The sequence below is a fragment of the Bufo bufo genome, chromosome 11, assembly GCF_905171765.1.
Source record: "Bufo bufo chromosome 11, aBufBuf1.1, whole genome shotgun sequence".
NCBI lineage: Eukaryota > Metazoa > Chordata > Amphibia > Anura > Bufonidae > Bufo > Bufo bufo.
In genome coordinates, this window is record NC_053399.1 from 11,606,317 (window position 1) to 11,634,257 (window position 27,941).

Genomic DNA, 27,941 nt, shown 5'->3' on the forward strand with positions numbered 1-27,941 from the left:
TATTGGGGAGGTCTTGTAGCTTTGGCAGAAGTTTCTTCAACTCTAGGTTTAGCAAAAAAAACAAAAACATCAAGGGGTGCAGAACGGTGGAACCCAGAAATGCGCATTTAGGGACCAATAAAAAAAAATTATAAAATACCATAAAAGCAAAAAAATGACATTCAACTGTAGCTACAAAAAGTTCTCCATTTCTGAAAGGAAGAGACAAATGAAGTTGGACATCTCAGTGGTATAAAATAAAATCCAAAAACATACAACTGCTGAAACAGGCACCTCCGGTAACCCATATTACCTGCTATATCCATATCTCATTTTGACCTTTTTTGGAGTTTTTAGATAAGTGCGTTAAGTTATCCATCGTTTGTACGAAAAGTTTCCCTAATATTTTTTTCTAATTAGATCTAGTCCCGATTTTCTTTTTAAACAACAATGAAACATGGACTGAAACTACGGCCAAATAAAAGAATAGCCTTAACAGCTTTCAGGCTCTCCATCAGCCAGGTCTAAAGAATATATTAGCCACACAAAATATATCAGCTCCTAGAAAGTCAGAAGCCACAGATCTTCAGGGAACTTTTTGAAATTTTTGACTACGCAAAATGCAACTTGCGGTCCCATAACTAAGTAATGCATTTGTAGATTTGCTGCATTTGGGTGTGGTACAGATCCATAATACTGTGCCCATAGCCTGCTATGGGCCCATGCCAATCTGTGAAAAAAAAAATGAAAAAATTGTGGCATGAGCCATTGCATCCCATTAGAAGCGCTGCTTCTCAGAATATGGTGCCTCACTGAAGCATCATATGGCGGCACAGAGAGTGCCAACAGGTCGTGCCAATAATTTGACCATTACGCCAATAGGCAGATTCCTCTTGGCAAAGCCGTTTGATAGAGAGACTTTTGATATAGGACCCCCACTTGGGATCACCAGTCACTGACTTTTTGGCAGATGCAGTGGGGTTTATTGCAGCAAACGGTGCAATATGTTTTCTTTAGACTATGTACTTGGTACTTTTAATTTTGCCTCTGGCAAATATATTTAGAAAAGCTCCACAAGCAGCACTAAAATCACATCAGCAGCATTTATATCACATGACCAGCAACTGAATATTGTAATTGCCTATGCGTGCCTCCAAAAAATGCAAAAAAAAAAAAAACTACAAAAACTTTGGACGAGAAAAAAAAAAAAAACACCCCAAAAAATCCTGCTCCAGTTTTCCCTCTTCACCTTCCAATCACATTCCATGACTTTCCCTGAACATTTTAAGAACCTTCTTGAGTTCACGACTGGCACCATAAAGCTGCCCCATAAACATTAGAGTCTGCCGTTTTTTGGCCCAATTTTTGGAGCTCATTTTTTTAATTTTAGGAATACAAAATTTTCTTTGCATGACTAATGCAGATTTCTGCAAACAACAGACCCGGGGACAGCAGCTAAATAAACTTTCTAATGTCTATGGGTTAGCTTACTTTAGGTCTGATCAAAGAGCACAGTGGCCCCCCCCCGGGGACCGAGGGGGTCAGAATCAATATTCCTTGAGGACACTTTCTAATTTCCATAAGAATATTTTGACTCTTACATAATGCAAACCGGCTGCTACATCGATAAAAGAAAAATCTGCAACATTTAAGAAACAGAAGGCATACCTGAAGAAACCATGTACCCTTAATAATTCAGTTTTTTTATGTAAACATGAATTTTTTTTTAACTAAGGGGAAAAACAAAAACAAATTTCAAATACTGTAAATGTATTGAAAAAAAACAAAAAAAACGACAGAGCGATCATCTCCCCTTTCCTCCATCGTTTGGTCACATGTACAGCCCCCGATGACTGGTCAGACATGTATTGTCCAGTGGCAGCAAAACTTCCTGCCCGTCACATTTCATGCGTTTTTCCCGCTCAGAACACGAAGCTTTTCATTCAGGAAACCAATCGCATGGAAAAAGTTTGAATTTTTCGCTTCACAAAGTAACAAAATAACCTTTTTTTTTTTTCCTCGCAAGCTCAGCTTATGCTTCCGACCCTCTGTGTCTTCTGTTCTTTAGACAATAATGAAATTGAAAAAAAAATTAAAATTTGCAAAAATTGTGTTTGGCGCTTCCAGGAAAGAGAGAGAAAGAGAGAGTCAGCAAATTCCAACACTGGACCAGCAGTTCCGTGTGCTACGTCCAGCGCTGCCACGAAGTACCGTTTCGCATTAGATAGTGGATGTTTTGTCTACGCCATCTGCAAAGAAGCAAAAAAATAAAGTGATTGGGGGGTGGGGGGAGTCCAGGTCAACGGACAATCCATAATCCATATTAATCTCATCATCCCTTAAACCTCAAAGGAGATAGCATGTATGTATGGCCACTTCTAGTGGACTGAAAAGTGGCCATCAGTGGGGGGGGGGGGGGGGGTCTGTATAAAATTCCCTCCTCTCGGACTGCAAGGCATTATGGGACAGGTAACCGACCTCAGGCTGGAAAACCGCACAAGATTTACAAAATAAGCGGCGATAAATGGGGCGAGTGTCCGTCCGTCCCCCCCCCCTGCGCGGTCACACGGTGTACAGACCACGTTGTTTTGCTGTTACACCAGATCCTGCTTTGCAATAACCTCACATACCTCGGCCCACCGCAAAACTGACTTTGGCAGCTGCAGACTGACATTCTATCGCCGGGCTACCTGAAGCCGAGCTTTCCTGCCGCAGGACTCCAAACAGCAGACTTCTCTGTAGTCTAAGTGGTGATTTCATTGGACGGATTTACAAAGCAAAGCCAGAAAATAGACATTTTGTGCATGCATTACGTCTCGCAGACATTCCACTTCCAGGCTGTCTCCTCCCCGGGTATTTTTAGCTGAGCTATATTTGAAATGCTTACCGCTCAGGGCATGCTCAGTCATACTGAGACACAGCGATTCCAGCCGGTTGTTGATATCGGGTTCTGTCGCTGGTACCTGAAAATCTGGGGAAGGGGGTGCAAAAAAATAAGTAAAAAGATATATAAAATATGAAATTTTTTATTTTTTTTTGTTTAGGACAAATAAGATGGTGTCGCGTGTCGCCAACAAGGATTTCCGTTATTTCAAGTCCGTACAACCAAGCTCCAAAAATAAAACCCAAACAGGTGCATTATTAAATCATTAGGACAAGGGCATTACTAGTGGGGAATGTAGATGTAGTAGAAATGAATCGGTTCCGTAAACTTATAATAGAGAAAAGTAAGGGTTGTGTTGCCCAATTCCACAATGTGTAGGTTTGAAGTAGCAAAAGTATATTATGGATGGATAAAATCGCCTTTCCGGTCAGTTGCATTGCGGATTTTCACGCAGTAAAATACAAAACAAAAAAAAAAACACCAGTCTGCTGGATCAACCCTAATACGACATGCTAGTGGTAGTGTTGATTCTGCTAATTAGAATGATCCCTATCTTGTAAAAATCAGTTGCAACGTTTCCGAGAACAAGTCGCTTACTCAGCAGGATTAACCCTACCACGCACTATGCCTGGATTAATAGGGCTGATCCTGTAGGTGTTCTTTAAGTCAGCTTACACTACGGGTTTAAACATTTGCAATGAACAGAGTGAAAGACGTAGGAAATCCGCAGACAAATCAAATTGGCAGATTTTTCTATTGGAAAGTACATTTCAAATCTATATCCTTAAAGGATATGTACACCTTTGGGGGCCATCTTTTTTTTATTATTGCATCGCACTTATCTTGAGCTAAAAATAATTTTTTCAATCAGAGTTTATTAAAAATGTTGAGCCCCTTTCCTTGTACGGCCTTGAGATTCTGTAGTAGCAGGCTCTGTATTTTTACTCTGCTCTGTCAGGCAGCTCAGCTGATGGCTCCTTGTCTCTGACCTCCTAAACACTCAAAACTCAATTCTTACTCCTCATTGTAGTTTTGCAACCACTGGAGAGTCACAGGTTGGGGAATACTGGATTAACATCCTCGTGACCAAAGAATCGTCAACCTATTAACCAACAGGTGACATTTATACCGATTTACCTAATCGCTACTTCACCGGGTATGCAAATGATAACACCAGGTTTATTTACCTGCAGTCCTATGTAAAAACCAGAAACACGAGAATATCATGAGCTGTGCTAAATGACAAATACAGCTCTGCTACATCTGTTTAACTCCTACTGTTTTTCTGCTGCAACAGAATAGCTGTACATTTTGTGCCAGTAATTTGTCTCCTTAAGGCTGGGTTCAGACCTGAGCGTATTCGATATGCGCTGTTTACAGGCGTTTTTTGGGGCGTTTTTGTATTTTGGAAACACGCGTCGTACGCGCGTTCTTGCTATTGACCACAGAGGCGTACAACGAAAAACAGAGGTGTTACGCGCGACAATACGCCCCAAAGAAGCTCCTGTACTTCTTGGGGTGTTGGGCGTTTTACAGCACGTAGGAACGCGCTGTAAAACGCTCAGGTGTAAACCCAGCCTTAGGGTTGGATTTACCCCACCTAAATGCATCAGTGCACAAGTCTGATCACTAGGGGGAGCTGACTCCATACATTAGACATTTAATTAATTAATGAAACACTATGCAGAAGCTCCACAGCTCCCCCTCCTGGCGGCTGCAAGAAGCTCCCAAGCTCCCCCTCCTGGCGGCTGCAGGAAGCACCCAAGCTCCCCCTTGTGGCGGCAGACAGAATTATGTTAAGTATCCCAATGTCTACACAAGGGATTGGGAGCTCTGTATGAAAAAAGTTTTTTTTAGGATTGATCCAAGGAAACTTGTTAGACTGCACACACAGACTGATCTATGGGCAGCAGGTTACAGAGCAGGAGGAGCTGAGCAGATTGGTATATAGTTTTGCAAGAAAAGATCATTTAAAAAAAAAAATCCTGCTCATTCTGGGTTTAGGAGTCCAGTGGGCGGTCTTATCAGTGACTGACAGCTAAATGTACGTGCAATCATACAAGGAATGACGTCAGTCACTGACAGGAACGCCCACTGGACTCCTAAGCCCAGAATTCTCCTATGAAACCATATATCAATCTGCTCAGCTCCTCCTGCTCTATAGCATACCGCTTACATATCAGACTACATGTACAATGCGACAGGTTTTTCCCTTTAAACCCAAGCATGAGCGCAGCGGCACGCTTACCTGGCTGCTGAAACATAAGCATGGTCTGCGGGGAGGTGTGGACGGGCAGCGAGCGCGTTCTTTGCACGGAGCTGTGAGATCGACTCGGCATACTGTTACTTCCACCAGGGTTGGCGAACCACAGATTCTATTAGGAAACCAAGAAGGAATCATTACTTATTCTATTCATTACTTACAGTGTCGGCACTTTGGAGTAAGGAGACATTATGTGGTCAGGAACACACTACTGCAGTAACGAGCATGCCCTGTCCCATCTGCGGCAACCGCCTCATCCCTACTGAAAGCTAAATATCGCACAAAAATACATTTTATAAGATGATCTCCTATTTATCTATGTATGTGAACGGTTTCTCAGAATTCCTTTAATCCAGATCCGTTCATCCAGGAAGTCTGATAATCTGGTACAGGAGAGCGCACCCTGGTTTCCTTTGGGCACACCATGGACTTTTGGGGGGGCTCCTGCCTGGTGGCAGCGGAGGTGCCTCTGATGTTGGGTGGATGATATTTTCTGGTAGGAATGGTTTTCCCCTAGATAAAAGGTTTTATATAGGGCCTAGTTGGAAGAGCACGCCATGGCAGGTCTTCCCCCTAGATCTGCTGGCTAGGAACTCTCGACGACCCAGCGAGGGTCTCCGGGTCAGCCTGTCTACAGACAACTAACTAAAAGATGGTCAGATTTAACTACTTCCTACCTATATCTAGCCTTTTGGGATTCACAGTGCACAAATCATCATCACAGTAAACATATTAAAGCGGTGAACTTATGTGTTAACCATTTAACAATGAATCACAACATTAACCCTTTTAGCAGTGATCCCCTGGGTCACTGCATACACACAGACAAGAGGTAGACAGACACGGACATGAGAGACAGACTTTAATGAGAGCCTCAAGCTACCTGCACATGGGGCCGGTAGATTTCCGTGCGTTTCTGCACCAAAGATCACGTGTTAATTGCGGTTTTTTGGTGCACCCTTGGATTAAAAAAAGGGTGCAATCCGCACATAGGATTGATACGCTGCAGATTTCATAATCCGTCAATTTCCGCTTGGAACGAAAAAAGCAAAGTGTGCATGAGATCTGTCTAATCTTCTACAATAATCTGCTGGTTCTGTATTACACTGCGGTTCAGAAAAACTGCGCGTAATCTGCAATGTGTGCAGGCAGCCTTATGGGGACGAATGCGAGCGAATATGGGATATTATTTACAGGGAGTTCCTTAGCGTTTTAAACTTCAAAACTCCAGCCCACTGAATGCTGATCCTCTGTATTTCAGGCACAAATTCTGAACCAACGTCGACCCCAGAAATAGATTTGTTATAAGCCTCCTCTTCCTCCACGTCCGTAGTTCTAAGGAGCCTTGGGCTAAATAGGTTTTCTTAAAGGGCCAGCGCTCCTGTTGCCACCATTCAGAGACGAGCTCTATACTTGCCACCTAAATGTACATTATATCAGCTTTTCCCGAGCGGGACTGCACCTGGTCTGCTCCTGATTTCACGTCTTAAAACTCCTCTCAGCCCCTTTGGTACCCCTCTGCAGGGAACACAGGAAATGCCTGCAGTCTGTTCTCACTACTTTTTTTTTAATTTTTTTTTTTACTTCTTTAAAAGGATCCAGACATGTGGAAAAAAAATAGAACATGCATGGTTAAGTAATCAAGTGCACGGGATGGACGGCTCCTACTTATTTTACCCTCTGTGTGGTAAGGTTGGCGACTAAGGTTCCAAAACAAAGCAGTCGCTGAGGTCACAGGTCGTGCGCTCCCGAATCCTCTAGCAGTCCTAATGTTATCTTAAAAAGTCACAAAAAAAATCTGCAAAATGTTCTATAAGTGCAGTTATAACCCCATTTTATATACATCAGCAAGGCATGAAAAGGGACAATCGCTGTAAGTAAGAGCATAGCCATAGGGGACTGCCGAGATAGTCGCTGCACCCAGGTCCTGGTGCCTGATGGGAGCCAAGGGTCCCAGAGACATAAGGTGTTGCCTACTGTAGATTTTGCATATGCTCTAAGCCAGGGATGCCCAACCTGTGGCCCTCCAGCTGTTGAAAAACTGCAACTCCCAGCATGCCCTGACCGCCTACAGCAGGGCATGGTGGCAGTTGTAGTTTTTCAACAGCTGGAGGGCCACAGGTTGAGCATCCCTGCTCTAAGCATAATTTTCCCTAAGGGTAATGACTGACTCTTTAGCGCCCCCTAGCCCTAAAGACAGGTTGTCCTACTCAAACAAACTTCCAATGATCCTGCATCTTCTAGTACAGAATTAGTTTGGATGTTTTTGGCTTAGAAGTGCCCAATAATCCAGTATAGTTAATGTTGCGTTCATTGCCAAGCTGTGCAGCCCCCTCCTTCAATGAATGGCTTTTCGGTGTACTTCCCCTTTAAGAGAGATGACTCCATACACACCAGTACACGGGAAGACTTGAGCACCGACCTGTCTCCCTTGCTTTAGCATGGCGGGATTGTTGGACGTTGTTCGTTGCGTCGCCCCCAGGAGGCTGCTTGGACCCAGCAAACCAAGCCGTGTGCTGGGGAGGTTCCGGGATGGGATCGGAAACTGACGGGGGTTTCTTCTCGCTATTCCTGCACCCACAGATCCAGCTGTGGGCAGCGAGTTGGACTGGCCAAACCCTCGGCTGCCAATGAAGACATCAACGCTAGTCCTGTAAACGGCGACATTTAGAAATTCACCGATTGGACACAAAGCGATGGAAATAGAAACATTGTATCAAAATATAACAACTTTACATTATTTGCATGGAGTAAAAAAAAAAAAAGTGCAACTTTATGAAAGTCAACTCTCCTCCAGAAGCAAGAAAACTCTGTCTAGTGCCTCCTCTTGGTAGCTTTCATGGCACTAAAGAGATTGCTTTTTAAAGGGGTTGTCCCACAAAAAATATTTCACAGTTTTCAAACCAGCACCAGGATCTGAATACTTTTGTAATTGAATGCAATTAAAAAATTTGTATAGCCCTCGAGTTATTCAATAAAATATATCTCTATGGCGCCACCTGCTGTTTGTTTTATTTATTTTTATTTCTTTGTCCGGCTCACTGAGATGGCCGCACATGCTCAGTTTGATCCTTCAACTGACTCCTGAGCGAGAGCTGGAGCTGAATGGACACGTCTCCTATATACCTCGGCAAGGCATGAAAAGAAGGGACAATCGCTGTACGTAAGCGCATAGCCATAGGGGATTGCTGAGATAGTCTCTGCACCCAGGCCTTGGTGCCTGATGGGACCCAAGGGTCCCAGAGACATAAGGTGTCGCCTACTGTGGATTTTTGCATATGCTCTAAGCCAGGGATGCCCAACCTGCGGCCCTCCAGCTGTTGCAATACAAGTCCCAGCATGCCCAGGTAGGCTACAGCTATTAGCCTACAGCAGGGCATGGTGGGAGTTGTAGTTTTACAACAGCTGGAGAGGTTGAGTATCCCTGCTCTAAGCATAATTTGCCCTAAGAGCTAATTTACATACTCCTTCCCAGGGAGCACTACATTTAAGACTCTACACCGGCTGGATCTCAACGAGGGGAACCGGTACCTTGATTTATGAAATATTATTTAATACCGCACTCCCTTAATCTACATAGAGACCTAACATTCTGTTCATCCAGGGCCTCCTGGTTCATGGGTGCACAAGAACAGATTAGAGCGTTAGCGTCACAGCGATTAGCTATGACAAATGGACGAATGGGAGAATGTAAATGCCACTGAGGGTCTGTGGACAGCTAGGCGATAACCATCTAATGGCTGCCAATATTCCTTGTTAAAGGGGCAGTCCACATTTTTCCGTGCTTACCCTTATCCCACACGAAGTGCCCATGTATACTGATGTAAACAAGTAGTGGCGTCCATAGTTTCCCAAGATGGCGACTGTCTCCTCCACTGTGCAGACGCAGGTAAAGAGTGCTCACAGCCTCCGTGTATACGCGCCCTGTTTACATCGGTATCCATGGGTGCCATTAGGGTGGGCTTCTGCCATCACATGTCTATGTATTCTGATATTAATGCAGAAAGTGGACAACCCCTTTAAACATCTGACACTATAAAACATTCGCACAGGATTAATAAAGCATGGCTAGTTTCTTCCAGAAACAGTACTGCGGCCCTGCCCTATTCACTTTGACAGCACTGACCTGCAATACCACACGCAAACTATAGACAGGTGTGGCCCTGTTTCTGGAAGAAATCTTTTTTTTTTTTCTTTTTTTTTTTTAACAGCTCTCAGGGAATGAATGAAATGGTAATGAAATTTAATTCCCCTTTAAGAGAACGGAGAGAGATTTATATTCCCAGCGCCGGAGCTATGCAGCGGAAATTTCAATGGCTTGCTGCTGCAGCCGAGGGGAGAGGAAAACCCTCATCCTTCTGTAAAATAATACATCAATGTCATAGAGCTTAATGGATGTGATCGAGGTGAATGTGATTCAGGTTATTCCTGCGTAAAACATCCTGATATCTCGCCTGCAGATCGCGGTCAGACCGGTAATGTGTGCACAGGAATTTTTACTGCAAAGGGGAAAAAAAAAAAAAAACACCCATAGCCTGCAGACAGAGATGGGTTTCCCAACAAGCTGATGAAATGCAGTCACTAAGGTAACTAGCACACGGGGGGATCTGAACCCAACCTACTTTCTCTGCTGCCGGTACCCAGCAACATCCAAGAGGGTTTTCCGTGGAAAAGACCTGTATAGCTTCTGTACTTGCTGTTTCCATGACAACAGTCTCTTCTTCTGTGTCTCCGTAAAGGCCTGTGCAAATATATCGTTTTAAAGAAGACGAGGACTGCAACAGGATAGCACACACACCATGCAGTGGAAAGCCCCCCCCCCCCCCCCCCATCACTAAAACATTGTGACCTGTAATCGTATCACTGTCCTGATGCATGCATGTTATTGCAGATCGTCAAAAATATCTCCCAAAAATTCAGGATCCGTTGAATTATGACTACAGGTGTAGCAGAGCGGAGTTTGTCATAGTAATTTCATGCATGATTTGCTGTAAGATAAATCTAATATAGTAATTGTGTACATGACTACCTCCTGGAGCAGTGATTTTACCCTGGATTACCGGGGGTCATTGATGGTTTAGTGATGACAGCTTTTCCCCCTGCAAAGAAGTGTATGTGTTCCCAAGAAAGGGGGGCACTGTGGCCGGCACCAATACCAGGGGGGAGCACTGTGGCCGGCACCAATACCAGGGGGGAGCACTGTGGCCGGCACCAATACCAGGGGGGAGCACTGTGGCCGGCACCAATACCAGGGGGGAGCACTGTGGCCGGCACCAATACCAGGGGGGAGCACTGTGGCCGGCACCAATACCAGGGGGGAGCACTGTGGCCGGCACCAATACCAGGGGGGAGCACTGTGGCCGGCACCAATACCAGGGGGGAGCACTGTGGCCGGCACCAATACCAGGGGGGAGCACTGTGGCCGGCACCAATACCAGGGGGGAGCACTGTGGCCGGCACCAATACCAGGGGGGAGCACTGTGGCCGGCACCAATACCAGGGGGGAGCACTGTGGCCGGCACCAATACCAGGGGGGAGCACTGTGGCCGGCACCAATACCAGGGGGGAGCACTGTGGCCGGCACCAATACCAGGGGGGAGCACTGTGGCCGGCACCAATACCAGGGGGGAGCACTGTGGCCGGCACCAATACCAGGGGGGAGCACTGTGGCCGGCACCAATACCAGGGGGGAGCACTGTGGCCGGCACCAATACCAGGGGGGAGCACTGTGGCCGGCACCAATACCAGGGGGGAGCACTGTGGCCGGCACCAATACCAGGGGGGAGCACTGTGGCCGGCACCAATACCAGGGGGGAGCACTGTGGCCGGCACCAATACCAGGGGGGAGCACTGTGGCCGGCACCAATACCAGGGGGAGCACTATGGCCGGCACCAATACCAGGGGGGAGCACTGTGGCCGGCACCAATACCAGGGGGGAGCACTGTGGCCGGCACCAATACCAGGGGGGAGCACTGTGGCCGGCACCAATACCAGGGGGGAGCACTGTGGCCGGCACCAATACCAGGGGGGAGCACTGTGGCCGGCACCAATACCAGGGGGAGCACTATGGCCGGCACCAATACCAGGGGGGAGCACTGTGGCCGGCACCAATACCAGGGGGGAGCACTATGGCTGTCACTAATACCAGGGGGGAGCACTATGGCCGGCACCAATACCAGGGGGGAGCACTATGGTTGGCATTTGTGTTTCCTGGGGGTCAGCAGTTATGTTGACTAGTATGGAATCAAAAGGCATCAGGTTGGTCGGGTGGGGGCATTTTGAGCATAAATATTAAGGATTTATGTACAAGACTCACCCACGATCACTATGCAATAGTATAAAAGTCACAAATAAAGATGCTTTCATATTTAATTCTGTCTAATCTAGCTGCAGCAAGAAGAATTCCCACAGGTGGCTAATACACAGGTCTCTTCTGTCCCCCCCTTTACGTTTCCCCATCATGGACGCCACTTACTTCATGAATAAGGCATTTGTCAATCAGCTGCAGATATGAACTGATGTTTTCTTCGTCCGGCCTGGACACCAGGAGCTGAGTACAGACTGAAAGAACAGGACCGTATACGGTGACCAATCTGAGCAAGAAATGGACCCTATCCTAACAGATCGCCATGAGGGAAGTCATGCATCTTATATGGGGCTTAGACGAAGACAAAAATCATAGGGAACCATTAGTCTAAGGGCTCATGCACAATGACGTATGCATTTTTGCGGTGCGCAAAACATAGAGCCACAAAAATAAAAAAACTGATGACATCCGTGTTGCATCTGTATTTTTTGCGGATCCATTGTAACAAGCCTGTCTTTGTCTGCAAAACAGGCAGCAATAGGACATGTTCTATTTTTTTTTGCGGAAAAGACTTGCAGACATACGGAAGGCACACAGTCATTTTAGGTTTTTTTTGTGGCCCCATTGAAATGAATGGTTCCGCATACGGGCCTAAAAAACAAAAACAAAAAACCATAACGGACAAAAAATATGTCTGTGTGCAGGAGCCCTAATTGTACCCAGCAAGGTACCCCCTAACCCCTCAGGTTAGCACTGATGATGGGCCGGAGCACTGGGACCCTCATCAGCTGCTGTAGTGAAGGGGTCAGGGCTCAGTATAAGGGGTCAGGGCTCAGTATAAAGGGGTCAGGGCTCAGTATAAAGGGGTCAGGGCTCAGTATAAAGGGGTCAGGGCTCAGTATAAAGGGGTCAGGGCTCAGTATAAAGGGGTCAGGGCTCAGTATAAAGGGGTCAGGGCTCAGTATAAAGGGGTCAGGGCTCAGTATACATGAACAGGAGATTTCTGGATGAAGGGTATGATGGTTGCTGTCATTGAGCCCAGGGGCCCAGACCATTTCCAGTTCACCGTTGCCCATGTGTATATTCGAGCCTGACCCGGTGTAGTCTCAGATTTATTACAGCAGCAAACTTACCTTTTCCCATCACCCTAGTGAACTGTCCTGGAAGATCGGCTTCAGGTAAAGGGACCCCCCCGCTCTCTCCTTCTAGGTTGCCCATATGGTGCTGATGAATCCCACCAGAGGCAGAGTCTTTGTTTTCAGATCCGTGGCCCTCAGTGCCCAGTAATGAAGACTGAGAGCCCGGCTCCCGGCTGTGGTCTTCTGCGGTGGAGTTTTGTGCGGAGTACGCTTTGATGGGTGTAAGAATCATCTGGTGCAGCTCCTGAAGAGGACCCCGCAGGTTACCCCCATCTAGGATGTCCTGTCCAATGTAAAACATACATAATATCTGTAATCATCTGAGAAGGATCATGGACTAGTGGGAATTCTGAGCCGTCCCTCCTGAAGGAACACTTACCCTTTCCAATGACTTCAGGAGAATGTGTCGCTCTTTCAGCTTCTGGATACTAATGACTATTTTGTGCCTTGCACCTTTTGTGACATTCTGAAAAAAAAAAAACACAACATAAATGAAATATTAAACAATTCAAAGCAGACCATGATCAGCAAAGATCCAAGAGGTGAGGATCAGAGCGCCAAATATTTGAAGATATTGGCTATTGAAAACAAATGTCCTATATTTGCCCTATAACCTTAAATGCAACATTTATCCCCTACCCTCTGGATAGATGATAAATTCTAGATCAATGGGGGGGGGGGGGGGGGTTAACTGCCCGGACCCCCACCAACCTACAGCGCCTAGGTATATTTGTCAGCACCATAGACTTTGAATGGAGCAGACGGGCGCACGGTCGACCAATCTCCCCCTGGCTGGTGTGTAACGAGTATCAGGGTTCCCTGTTGTAGCAAAGAATGGGGGTCCCAGTGGTCAGACCCCAAGCTATCTAGCATTTATCACCTATGCAATAGATATATGCTGCAGGTCGGAATACCCCTTTAAAGCAATAGTCTTCTAATAATAATAATAATAATACCGGTTAAATAAAAGGATAGTCCAGCTGTGACGGCAAAACTGGCGCCATTGGACCTTGCGTGCAAGGATGAGATCCCGTTACACAAAAATAAATCAGCAGCCATACCCATTGCTTATGAAGAAGACCAGGCCCGATATAATCTGATTATTATTACAGTACTACGCAGCCAAGCAGTGCATCATACCAGTTATTTCCACAGATGACCCAGCAAGAAGCCATCGCAATGCACGTGGCAGCGCTCTCCAACTTTTGCAAAACTACAACCCCCAGCATGTTCCGACATGCTAAACGATGCAGTTTTAAACAACAGTTGGACAGCACATGGCTCCGGGAGATATAGACGTCATAGGGCCACCTACAACGGATACCTTTTATGCACAGGGGTTGGAACGGTAGCTTCGACCCTGGTGGGCTCGGCCCGTCCGTTTATTACGCGGACATTTATATGAATGACGGGCACGTAAACGAACATTTTCCTTGCACCAGTTTGGATGGCCGGCTGCAGCTTCCTGCTTGCCGGAGGTTTTCTGAAGCCGATCATCGCATTGGGTTCATCTTGCAAGGAGATAATTCCTTTAAGTGCAATCCTCTAATAAGAATAAAAGATATATCCATATTCTCTAATCGTACCTGTGCCTCCAGCTGACACTCATTGAGGGACATCATTTCCTCGTAGGTCATCTGAGAAAACAGGGCTGCGTACTTGTGCAAACGAAGACTTTTGAGCCATGTAGGCACATCTGAAAGACAAGCGGTAGGTTTTTAAAAAAAATATATATATTTTTGGACCACTGTGGAATTCAATGCAACTGGCCAACAAAAGGGCATAAACTAATAGCTGTATTACACCGACAGATTACCTGACCAATTTCTGTCCAATCAGACCAGTAGTTGCTGTGTGTAAACGGGCATCTGACCAATCTGTTGGTGTAATACAGCCCTAAATCTGGCCATACATAATAAGGCTACTTTCACACCTGCGTTTAGGTCAGATCCGTCTGGTATGTGCCCAGACGGATCCGCACCTATAATGCAAACGCTTAGATCCGTTCAGAACGGATCCGTTTGCATTACCATGAACAAAAAAAAAATTGAGCCATACTGTATCAACTTCAAACGGATCCGTCCCCATTGACTTACATTGTAAGTCTGGACGGATCCGTTTGCCTCCGCACGGCCAGGCGGACACCTGAACGCTGCAAGCAGCGTTCAGGTGTCCGTCTGCTGAGCGGAGCGGAGGACAAACGGAGCCAGACTGATGCATTCTGAGCGGATCCGCATCCACTCAGAATGCATTAGGACTGGACGGATCCGTTCGGGGCCGCTTGTGAGCCCCTTCAAACGGAACTCACAAGCGGAGCCCCGAACGCTAGTGTGAAAGTAGCCTTAGATGAAAGTCGGGGTGTAAGAGGGCCACCCACTCGCTGTCTGATCACAGAGAAGGGTCGGTCATGCTGGGTTTCAACATACCCAATCCTTTTGTGTTTGGAAGATAAGACGCCACCAGAGGTAGCGGCTTAATCCCCCTTTCCCATCCTAAAACACACACAGGCGCGGCTGAGCCGAATAGGCAACTGACAGCAATCTGTGTAGGCCAACTTGAAACTTGCATCTTCATCGGGGGGTCTGTAAGGAGATTCTGCGTTTCAAAACCCACCGGACCCCATTAGAAGTCATTGGGGCCTGTTAGACAACGCCAGCGTCAGTCATGCACTGGATCCAGCACAGTGTTGTAGCTTCCATCATATGACAGATACCGATGGCACTTGACGGATGCTACTGGTTTATAACAGGGTCTATTGGTTTCTGCCAAGGCATCCCGCATGCAGCGATATTTTTTCTGTCAAGTGTAATAAAATCTGCGCTTGAAGCTCATAGAACAGATGTTACCAGAGCCCAAGCACGAAATATCCGGCTGTAAGACAATGCAACTCCTGCAATCGTCCCCCTTCTGTCCATATTTATTTTTTCATTATTTTTTTATTATATATTTGCATCATTATTTCACCTTTTTTTTTTTATTATTATTTTATTCTTATTCTCAGTACTAGTACTAATGAGATTTTAAAAAGTTAGAGGTATAGTAAATTTTAAATCTGAAAAAAATAATAAAACTGTAACATGTCCTCATTTAACATTTCATTTTCTATAGTTTACGAAGAACAAAGTGAAGGAGGTTGTTACATTTCATAGGAATAAACTTTATTTCATTACCTAATAACTAGCACATATCCTAAGGAATACAACCTTACTACAGACAGAAGAAAATGTGCAGCATACTGGATACAGCAAATGGACTGGTGCCCGGAGCGGGCCCTTGGGGTGTGAAAACTTGTGTACCCGCAGGCTCTGGGCATGTGAACCCCAGAGAAGAAGTGATACATTGTATATGGGACATATTTGGCATGTAGCACACAAAAAAAAATCTAAATAAATAAACAAATACAAAGATAGTAAAATAAAAAAGAATGAAAAACAAGGACCCAATTAATAAGTGATATTTTTGCATCTATGCAGCCATTTATTCAGCAGATGTCCTCATCTGCCTCTCCCGACTGCGCTAGCTTCCAGCATTTTGGAAGCGTTCAATAAGTGTAAATGTACCACTTGCAGCTAGAAGCCATTAGTTGAATTTTCAGATTGCATACGGCACAACTTCACCCAGCTGGCGGGGTATATTTCACGGCAAACATGGCTCCTCTCTAGAGCCTTTACCCCCCGTCTACTCGCGGCTCAGGTCATTCAGGGGACATGAAAATTTTGCAGCTGTCAATAACGGATAACTGAGCCCCAACAAGTGCGCTTCTTAGAGAAAGAGCGAGGATCAAAGATGCTATATACATCTAAATCTAGAGCTAGACGGGGGAGGGGGGCACCTGGCACGACTTAAGTCGCATGATGCAAATTTTGTCAGATTCAAGCTAGCTTTTACGACCGCAATGGAAATTGCGAGTGGTCCTCAGCGCTGCATGCCGCTTCTATGGCAGATTCATTTTTTGCTGTCAATCTTGGACCTGGAGGCCAGTGGAGCAGCTATAGCTCTGTCACACCAGGTGTGATGGCATTAACCCCTCTCCACTGCCCTAGACCAAAAGGAATACTGACATGAGCCCCCTTCACTGCCCTGCACCACCAGGTATACAGACATGTACCCCTTCACAGCCCTAGGCCACCAGGGATTCTGACATGAGCCCCTTCACTACCCTAGACCTACTGGTCAGACCAGGTATAATGACATTAACCCCTTCACTGCCCTACACCAAAAGGGATAACTACATGAGCCCCTTCTTCACTGCCCTGCACCACCAGGTATACTGACATGAACCCCCTTCTCAACCCTAGGCCAAAAGGAATTCTGACATGAGCCCTTTCATTGCCCTAGGCCACCAGGGATTCTGACATGGACCCCTTCGCTGCCGTAAACCACCTGGAATATTGACATTAGGCCTATAACCCCACCAGGGCTATTGACACCTTTACCGCCCACCTTCACTACCATAGTACAAAAGGAATACCGACATGAGCCCCTTCTTCACTGCCCTGCACCACAAGGTATAGCGACATGAACCCCCCTCACAGCCCTAGATCAAAAGGAATTCTAAACATGAGCCCTTTCACTGCCCTAGGCCACCAGGGATTCTGACATGAACCCCTTTACTGCCCTAGTCCTACTCATCGTACAAGGTGTAATGACATTAACACCTTCACTGCCCTAGACCAAAGTGAATTCTGACATGAGCCCCTTTACTGCTCTAGTCCACCAGGGATACTTAATGTACCCCTTTGCTGCCCTAAAACAATAAGGAATATTGACATTAAGCCCATCACTGCACCAGGGCTGCTGACACCTTTACAGACACAGAACACACGTTCACTACCATAGACCATAAGGCATAGAGACATTAGACCCTTCACTAGCCTAGACCACCAGGGATACAGAGGTTTAGAGGGAACATTTTCAGCGATGCCGACAGGTGAAAGTTACAGGCAGGCTGCAGCAGAGGGTCGTGAAGAGAAGATGCAGGGATGGCAAGCTTTATTTTTGCACCAGGGCCCAAGAGCCTTTAGCTATGCCCCTACTTAATACACCTCTGCAGATGCCAAATTACAAAAATTGCAGTATGTAGCAATGCAGGGCAAAAGAAGACCTGGAGGGCAAGTGCCGAATCGTACGGTCCCACAACGTGGCATAAAGCTAAAGAATCCTAGATCGAATCATTTGCAACCACAGCGTGCCCCGTCCCTGGTTGTGAAAATGTGCCTCCAACACAAATGTCAAATTTGCCTCCTGTCCCATCCGTTCAGGCTGTTGCAATTTCTGCCCCCCCCCCCCATGCTTTACACTGCAGTTCTTGATCAAATTTGGTTTGATGTAGCAGGAGCCCCATTCTAAGTTCTGCTATGTGGCCCCCACAATTACTTGTTCCACCACTGCATGGAATAACTTCTCTATAAAGGGGAAGACATGTTTCCACATTCCTTTTGTAGCCGGACACTCCCTCCTTAGAGGATCCTACTGCACCCACCTTTCATGCCGCTTCCTTCATCTTGGAATGTATTACGTGCAGAAGAGGGGTCTTCTAAGTGCTCACTCCCACCACTCCCCGAAGAGGCTACGCTGCTTTGTGGAGACAGGGGGGCGTGATCGGATGAAACACCCTGGGATCCGCGAGCTCTCAGATCTTCATGAGACATCCACCCATGTCCTAGCGGCTGGTTTGGCACATTCATGGGCGGAGTGAGGGATACCGACCTTTTCAAGGGGCTATGGTGCGTCTGGCCTGAGAGAACTGAAAAATAGGGAAACAGCGATCAAATCCAGCAGAAGCTTACATAAGAAGTGCCGTTTATACATAAAAATAAAATATAAATTCTGTGGGCCCTAACCTATGCTTAAATAGAAAAAAAATAATAATTTTTGGCCTATCATCAGCAGTGGCCGTGCCTGCACACTATAGGGAAAAGCTCCAGCCTACGTGCGCTCCCACCAGAGAGGCCAGCGGTTTTTTCCTATACAGTGCAAGTACGATCATGGATGGTCGTAATCATGGAAACTAGCAGTGTATAAGGTGCTATAAAAAATAAATTAAAAAAAAGTGCCTTGTATAAACTTCCTCTATAGGATAAATGCTATTTGCTGAGTGAAAGGACCCCTTTAAGGCAAGAATTCAGGCAAATTTGATCAAATGTGTTAAAGGGGGAGGAGTGTGATTTTTAATCTGTGTTGCACTCCTTCCCATAGTCCTAACGCCATGTTAACGTTTTACCTGGAGTGTTCCTGGTCAAGGGTGGCGCTATTTTGTGTGGGTGGTGAGGAGGGGGGGGGGGGGATAACTTTTTCCAACTCTGAACAACTCCTTAAAATTTCAGGCATTGCTTGAGGCTCTCTTACAGGTTAGAGAGAGAGTGCACATCACCGGTATTTTTCTGTTCTTCTGATCAGTCAGAAAAACTGAAAAATAAAGCGAAAAACAGATCCCGTGCATTAGTTACGCACATCCGTTTTAGCCATTTCCGTCTGAGATCCGTTACAGATGCATGTAGGGCTTTTTTTTTGTCTTAAAAACCCCACAATGGATCTCAGAAGGAAATGGCTCAAATGGATGCCAACTGTGTATTAACTGATGCATAGGATCTATATACACTGCTCAAAAAAATAAAGGGAACACTTAAACAACACAATGTAACTCCAAGTCAATCACACTTCAGTGAAATCAAACTGTCCACTTAGGAAGCAACACTGAGTGACAATCAATTTCACATGCTGTTGTGCAAATGGGATAGACAACAGGTGGAAATTATAGGCAATTAGCAAGACACCCCCAATAAAGGAGTGGTTCTGCAGGTGGTGACCACAGACCACTTCTCAGTTCCTATGCTTCCTGGCTGATGTTTTGGTCACTTTTGAATGCTGGCGGTGCTTTCACTCTAGTGGTAGCATGAGACGGAGTCTACAACCCACACAAGTGGCTCAGGTAGTGCAGCTTATCCAGGATGGCACATCAATGCGAGCTGTGGCAAGAAGGTTTGCTGTGTCTGTCAGCGTAGTGTCCAGAGCATGGAGGCGCTACCAGGAGACAGGCCAGTACATCAGGAAACGTGGAGGAGGCCGTAGGAGGGCAACAACCCAGCAACAGGACCGCTACCTCAGCCTTTGTGCAAGAAGGAACAGGAGGAGCACTGCCAGAGCCCTGCAAAATGACCTCCAGCAGGCCACAAATGTGCATGTGTCTGTTCAAACAGTCAGAAACAGACTCCATGAGGGTGATATGAGGGCCCGACGTCCACAGGTGGGGGTTGTGCTTACAGCCCAACACCGTGCAGGACGTTTGGCATTTGCCAGAGAACACCAAGATTGGCAAATTCGCCACTGGCGCCCTGTGCTCTTCACAGATGAAAGCAGGTTCACACTGAGCACATGTGACAGACGTGACAGAGTCTGGAGACGCCGTGGAGAACGTTCTGCTGCCTGCAACATCCTCCAGCATGACTGGTTTGGCATTGGGTCAGTAATGGTGTGGGGTGGCATTTCTTTGAAGGGCCGCACAGCCCTCCATGTGCTCGCCAGAGGTAGCCTGACTGCCATTAGGTACCGAGATGAGATCCTCAGACCCCTTGTGAGACCATATGCTGGTGCGGTTGGCCCTGGGTTCCTCCTAATGCAAGACAATGCTAGACCTCATGTGGCTGGAGTGTGTCAGCAGTTCCTGCAAGACGAAGGCATTGATGCTATGGACCGGCCCGCCCGTTCCCCAGACCTGAATCCAATTGAGCACATCTGGGACATCATGTCTCGCTCTAGCCACCAACGTCACGTTGCACCACAGACTGTCCAGGAGTTGGCAGATGCTTTAGTCCAGGTCTGGGAGGAGATCCCTCAGGAGACCGTCCGCCACCTCATCAGGAGCATGCACAGGCGTTGTAGGGAGGTCATACAGGCACGTGGAGGCCACACACACTATTGAGCCTCATTTTGCCTTGTTTTAAGGACATTACATCAAAGTTGGATCAGCCTGTAGTGTGTTTTTCCACTTTAATTTTGAGTGTCTCTCCAAATCCAGACCTCCATGGGTTAAAAAATGTGATTTCCATTTTTTTATTTTTGTGTGATTTTGTTGTCAGCACATTCAACTATGTAAAGAACAAAGTATTTCAGAAGAATATTTAATTAATTCAGATCTAGGATGTGTTATTTTTGTGTTCCCTTTATTTTTTTGAGCAGTGTATTATATTATATATATATATGTGATGTGACCTCTCCCTTAGAGCTCATGCACACGGCTGTTGCCTGGCCGTGCCTGTATTGCAGCCCGCTATCAATATACGGGCACCGGCCGTGTGCACACCGTATCATAGGAGCGGTGCGGAACGCCACAGAAGCACTACGGAGGGGTTTCTCTCCGTGCCACCACACTGCAACAAAATAGAACATGTTCTATTTTTTTTGCGGTGCGGACAGATCACGGACCCATTCAAGTTGATGGTGCCCGTTCATTGAGGACCGCGAATTGCACAGAATGGCCGGCACACGCTCGTGTGCATGAGCCCTTCGTTTGATATACCGATTGACTACCATTGCTAACTCCAGAATATCCAACAATCCAGCACCTTTCCAAACCCAGAAATGCTAAACTCTAGGAAAGGCATCATACCATTATACTGCCACCCGTAGGCCAAAAAAATTTGAAAAACGGGAATGTGATTATATAATTAGCGTTATTTATCCTCTATGCAGGGCTCATGAGTGGAGAGTATAAAGCTTAATGCAGACGTCTGTGGAACACGGTCCGTGAGATACTGGACTGGCATTGTAACCAATGACGCCGCGCGCTCCTGCAATGCCAGTCCGGTATCTCACGGACAGTGTTCCACGGACGTCTGCATGAGGCTTAACCATGTGCCCGACGGACTGTGGCAGCCTCTTCCACGGCAGGATTTTCTATGGTGTCTGAGGAGCGCGCTACAATTAGTAAGAGTGACCATTTAATGCACTCCTAAACGTATAAGCAAGACACTGGTGGCCTGGATCTTCTGCGACAAGATATCCTAATTTGTAGAGAGATCCTGACACAGGAGATGGGACCAAGGGGAAACCATGGATATTGAGCCAGAGCCGCCACCACAGCCCGTCCTATTCTATGGAATCCGGCAGGTTCCGGATCATCAGATATTCTTGGTTATTGGACGGTCACGGGAAAGGTCTGTAAAACTCACCAGTTTCATATTCTAGTGCAGTTATGTGCTGGATTATAAAAATTTCTAGATTGTCGGATTAAAACAGTTTCACTATATAAAGATCGTTTTGCAGAAAAGAATAGGCAGTTATATTAATGGCTGTACGCGCCGTTCCGCAAATTGCGGAACGCACACGGACGCCGTGTTTTGCGGATCCGCAGTTTGCTCTGCTCATCTATTCCTCCTAGTTATAAAGATTACACGTGCCATTTGCCGTTCTGGAGACATAAGAGGTCTCCTCGCTGCAGCTCTGTCCCTCGTGGCTCTGACTCCGTGTTTACAAAGCAAACCTTGTACTGAATCTCTGGGGTTTTTGAAGCAAAGCAGCAAAAGCAAAAAGAGGCCAAAACGCACTACATCTCCGCAGTTCCCTACAACTGTATGAATGAAATGGACGGCTCAGCCTGATCTCCGGGGGGGGTGGATGGCGCCGAGCTATTCTTTCTAAGGCCGTACCGAGAACTGTGGGATCCCCTGTTGAATCTAAGCTCCAGCATCACATCTATGGCGCATGGTATAGAACAGGGATCAGCAACCGCCGGCGCTCCAGGTGTTCAGAAACGACAACTCCTAGAATGCTTCATTTGCTATTGTGGGAGTTAGAACAGCAGAGCATGTTTGCATGCTGAGAGTTGTAGTTTCACAGCAGCTGGAGTGCCGAACATTGCCGATCCCTGGTATAGAAAGATATTAAACATGGCTGCTCACGCCATATTGATTTGGGTTGCAATTTTTGCATGAGACAAGACCTCTGTATGGCCAAGGTGTCTGAAGGAAAGATCTACAGGAAAGAGAGGGTTAAAGCCCCTTAATGGCAATGTGAAAGACTGACGTAGAAATGATAAGAAGCCTGGTTACAATAATTGCAGCTAAAAAAAAAAATGCAATTTAACCGCACCGTGTGAATAAGGGGCAAATTTATCAAACCAGACTCCAGAATTCTGCTATCAAAAAGTGGCAAAAAAATAGAGAATTGCAACTTCTAGGGCAAAAATGTTGACCTCTACACCACTCACTCCAGTTCTGAAAAGTGGGTGGAAAACTAGACGTGATGCTATGTGAATTATTTTCAAAAATGTCTTTTTTTTATGGGGGGGGCGCAATTGAGCCAAAAAAGTTGCAAAAACAATTCTCACTTTGTGTTTTTGCTTTTCAAGATCTCTTCCTGCTGTCAGTGAAAGAAAAATTGTTCAGAGGCAAAAAAAAACAAAACTGTGATCTTTTCTTGTATATAACTACAGTTTGTTACCGTCTAAGGACTCATTCAGGCGACTGTATCCGTTTTTGCAGTCCGCAAATTGTGGAACCGCAAAACTCAGATACTGGCCGTGTGCGTTCTGCATTTTGTGGAATGAAACGGCCAGCCCCATTGCCAGCAATTGCGGACAAGAATAGTCATTTTTATCTTTTTTCTCAAAGCCACGGAACGGAAATACGGATGCGGACAGCACACATGTACTGTCCACATCTTTTGCGGCCCCATTGAAGTGCACTGACACAAACGTACGGTTGCGTGAATGAGCCCTAACTGTGTAGACAACATTCTGCAAGCTGAGCATAATAGCAAACTCAAAATACACAAAAGAAGGGGGGGGGGGGAACTGACCAAGAGGCTGTGGGTCCCCCGCAAGGTCATGTACCCTGGTTCCTCCCTAATGGCCAATCAGCTCCTAATTCGGGCAAATTTGAATGTAAACATAAGTACTTCCATTCACTGACAGCAATTAGGAGGAGGTGAAGGGGTAAAAAAGCAAAGCATATGAGAGCTGCATATATTTTCATTACATAGATAATAAGTTGCATCTACATAAAGACTGGCCCATCAGAGGGTGCAATCATGAGCCCCCAAAAAAGGGCCAGTTATTGGGTCAGAGCCGATCATTCGCCAATAGAGTCTATTTCTTATAGGTTGATTCTCACAGTAGACCTTATGGAGATGTATTGTGTGCGCAATGATAGTAGTTCGACTGACCCTGTAGATAAGTAGCTGTACAGTACAGATTCAGGCTGGGCCCTCAGGGTCATTTCCTCAGGTGGCTACAAGAAGCCCCAGCCCAACACAGAAAACTAATTAACCCTACTTAACGAGGAGCCGTCACCTCTCCTGACATGTCTGCTTCAGTAACTACTTTCCCCATTAATTTATGAGCATCTGTATAATGGTATATTCTTCTATTACTCCCACTAAAAGTTCATGAATGAAAAAAGGTACAACTGGGTTGTTACCAGTTGAGGGGGTGTCCCTACACAGTGCAGCACTGACTGGATAGTGTCAGAGACTATGCAGGGACCCCCGCAACTGGGTTACACCCAGTTGTACCATTATTTATAAACTTCTATCAGGAATAATAGACCAATGGTACAACATAGAGTCATAAAAAATAATCGGTCCAGAATTGTTATTCTTAAAGGGGTCATCTTCAATTTGCCGTTTTTACGGTAAGATAGGACTAAACGCCGGACGCAGGTGGATGGGCCTTCGGAGACTGCCGAGCGGGCCGGCGCTCGTTGTTAACTCCCATTGCAGTGAACGGGAGCTACATAAAACGGCGTAGCAGAACAAGCAAACCTGCTTCCATATTCCTCTATTATTCCTGTTAGAAGTTGAACGGCGAGATGGGATAACGCCTTTACTGCTGAATTCTTTTCTAAAGCAGATGCGTCAGGAGTGGCGATGGGTATTGTTTAATCATCGGTCACCATGATACACGAGAGGAAGGATTGGGGGGGGGGGGGTGCAAATTTTTTTTTTACACATGTATTGGCCAGTAGAGTTGTCAAATTATTGGACGCCAATCTCATATGAAAACAAGCAAAATCCAAGCAGGCAGACGCTATAAAATCCACCGAACAATCCAATACGGTCATCAAGCGTACAGTAAACTGTTCTAGGCGCTCTAATTAAATCTGCGCTTGAAATATGGAGCCAAGACCTAGTGAGATTCCAGATAACGGGGAGGTAAAACACAGCGGAGGCTTCTCAAGAGCTTAATGGAAACCTTTATTTACGATACGTCGCCCTCCTTCGTGCACAGTTCACTGAATCTGTAAGCGCAGTTTTTAACGCCAGACCCAAATTTCATCAATCATTCTGGAACGGTTGCCGAAGCTCCTCAGCCCGTCCAAGCCTGCAGAATGATGTGACTGTGCCCCGACAGAATAGAGCTTTACCTTCACTTCATTACGTCCGTGTTCAGACTACTGCAGGATCCACTTTGGGTTGTATCAGGTATGAAGCAGCCATGATAGTGACATCTACAGGCTGCACGCAGGTACTACACTCCATCATATGAAATTGTTTCATGTCGTCATTATTTATTAGGGCTGTAATTTAACTTTTTTTTTTTGCTCAGAACTGGGGTAACATGGGCGTGCAAAATGAAATCATGCTGAGCCCACACCCCCAACCTGCGCAAAACACGTCCGCTTTAAATTATATGCCATCATCGTAAGGTCTAATAGATCCAAAATGGGTTCAGGTCTTAAAGAGAACTTGACTTTGGAGCCAAGAACTTGCTATTAGAGTTTGTCATCTGCTAGACCTTTTCGACCCCATTATCGTGTCAGAACCTTGGCCCACCGTAGGATCCATTGGCACTCTGTTGTGTCAATCCAACTGGGTTCCGGGCTGCAGCAAAACTACAATTCCCAGCATGTTCTGTATGCTGGGAATGGCAGTTTTTCAGCAGCTGAGGAGCCATAGGTTCGGTACCACTATATTAAGGGCTCATTCAGACGACAGCAATTTTGAGGAACGTGTGCGGACCCATTCATTTCAATGGGGCTGCAAAAGTTGCGGACAGCACTCCATGTGCTGCCCACATCCGTAGTTCCGTTACGTAGCCCACAAGATAGATAGAGAAAGTCCTATTCTTTTCCGCAATCACGGACAAGAATAGTCAATTCTATCATAGTGCCGGCCGTGCGTGGTCCGCAAAATGCAGAAAGCACAGGGCCTGTGTCAGTGTTTTGCGGATCCGCAATTTGCGCACTGCAAAACACTACAGCCAACTGAATGAGCTGTCCCACCTCAGACATTGATGGCATATCGCGAGGTCACGGCATTAAATGTCAGATATGTATGAGTCCCACCTCTGGGACCTGCTGCCATCTCAAGAAACTGGGCCCCCAAGGGAAGGAGGAGAGCGTACTGCGCATGCACAGTGGAGGGTGGCCAAAAATGCGCAGTGATCTCCCCTTCACTTTGGGGTGACCCGTTCTGGAGATCCCAGGCCCCCACCTACCTGACATTGATGACATATCCTAGCAATACGAGATGGAAATTTCCCTTCAAGGAGCTCTGAAGACTAGCTACTTTGTAACTCATAGATTATAAATGTAACAATTTGTGCATCTCCTCTGCATACCTATAGGTTTCCGTGGTTACAGACTACAAAGCTTGCGTAGTCTGATCTGACTTTGTTTTTTTGCAGTTTTTTTTTAAAGCAAATTATATGAAAATTTTTACAATTTCAAAAATAAGCAGTATCAGCCGACTTACTTGTGCTTGTGTTTGTTCCAATCGCATTGATGGTTGTAGAGACAGAGGAAGAGGGGTACAGGGGCAAATGTCCGTTCTCACAGCTGACGTTCTTGTCCTGCCAGTTAGAGGAACTGACGCAGATCCCGGAGTCGCGAGAATTCGGCCAGCCGTTCAGCTTATCGTCCGAGTTCTGTCTTTGGTGGTAGTAATGCATTTGCCCATAATCCAAAGAGTCTGATCGACAGCGCCCCTGGGTACCAAAATTCCCCGACGTACGGTCCTCCAAGTGATTCAGCCACATTGCCAGAGCGCTCCTGTCGTCCAATGACGTGGCCGGGTGTATCAAGGCGTACGACAACAGCTGACGGCTCTCCTCTATGTGCTGGTTGTGTTCTATCGAATGAGCCAACAGTTTCGGCAGCAACTTCATGTACTCCACCTTGGCGTCCATGTTCCCGGGCTTTAGTAAAGGCAGGTGGGTTAAAAGCTGAGAGATCACCGTGTCCTTGGATTCCTGTTGCCACTGGTTAATGATTGCTGAAAGGGAACAGGAAAATACAAAATCAGCCAATTTTTTTTTTTCTTCTTGCATCTAATTTTTCAGTATTTTTAAATTATCTAAAGGATGATCAACATTAAAAAACAAAAAAATAAAATCCACAAATAAAAAAATTGAATAAAGCTATACGTTAAAATTAAACCAGGACTCTTGGATTCAGTCCGATCAGCATCCTGGTGCTACATCCTCCAATCACAGCATAGTCTTAATGGACTCTATATGGCAGTAAAAAACAAACAAACAAGAAAAAAAAAAACGTTGAATGCAGCTTTGGCTGTGAATAGAGTATAATGAAGTATAAACCTATTTAACTCTTTAAGTAGAGGAGCTGCAGTATGGGGCTGTATTATGGGACAGGCAATTGTTCTTGGGTCTCCACCATCCTGTCCAAGTTGTATTATTAGGACTGTATGACTATATTCACATTTGACCCAGATTTTGGCAAAATCCACATTAAAGCCAATAAAATCTGACCCCAATGCAAGTGACTGGAGTTTATGCATCAAAAATTTCAACTGGCAGCAAATAACTGGCATGTCACTTATTTGCCGCAGAACCAGATGACAATGGGGCTAATCCCTGTGTGGATCAGGGGCTGTGCAAACTAACTAATTAACCCCAACTATAGCCTTAGCACTGGTTATGGGGCCCAGGGTTTGGGGGGCCCAATCAGGTGCAAGAACGTTGTACCTTTTTGTATTGAACAACTAAATGGCGACTTTTGCTATGGTGCTAGATCGTTTCTTATGCTGCTCTTAATTTTCTTACACTAGGTGGTGGGGGCCCCATCTTATTTTGCTATGGGGCCCTATGAATTACAGTTACGCCCCTGAGCACAGACTCATTTCTGCCACCAGAGAAATGCTCTTTGGATTATTATTATTATTATTCTTATACGATGTGTGAACACAACCTACAGCTTTATTACCAGAGCACTGTATAGCGGTATTATTTTGGCACCATATTGTACGGTTTTCTATTTGCTATATGTAATTATGCAGAAACTATATGGTTGTGTGAGAAGCAATAATAGATCATTGAATGGCATGTGGTTTTTTGGAACTATATGGCTGTGTTACGTGGGCACCGCATGGTCATTATATATTTTCTATTTTTTTAAAAATAAAATAAAATA

General features: G+C 45.9%; 1 protein-coding gene across 3 annotated transcripts in view; it reads right to left on the minus strand.

Annotated features, from left to right (window-relative positions):
• Positions 1-1,585: 1,585 nt before the first annotated feature.
• Positions 1,586-27,941, minus strand: part of SAMD4A (sterile alpha motif domain containing 4A) — a 72,836-nt gene continuing 46,480 nt past the window's right edge. For 2 of the 3 annotated variants that reach the window (XM_040412232.1, XM_040412230.1), the window contains 11 exons: positions 26,266-26,784; positions 18,056-18,319; positions 14,160-14,269; positions 12,953-13,039; positions 12,568-12,856; positions 11,603-11,688; positions 9,749-9,867; positions 7,549-7,777; positions 5,112-5,238; positions 2,867-2,950; positions 1,586-2,228 (listed from right to left, as the gene is read on the minus strand). In XM_040412232.1, the coding sequence (XP_040268166.1) occupies positions 2,200-2,228; positions 2,867-2,950; positions 5,112-5,238; positions 7,549-7,777; positions 9,749-9,867; positions 11,603-11,688; positions 12,568-12,856; positions 12,953-13,039; positions 14,160-14,269; positions 18,056-18,319; positions 26,266-26,784 (1,943 nt within the window). In that variant the 3' untranslated portion in view covers positions 1,586-2,199. The remainder of the gene's footprint in view (positions 2,229-2,866; positions 2,951-5,111; positions 5,239-7,548; positions 7,778-9,748; positions 9,868-11,602; positions 11,689-12,567; positions 12,857-12,952; positions 13,040-14,159; positions 14,270-18,055; positions 18,320-26,265; positions 26,785-27,941) is intronic. The other variant, XM_040412233.1, reaches the window with a different exon arrangement.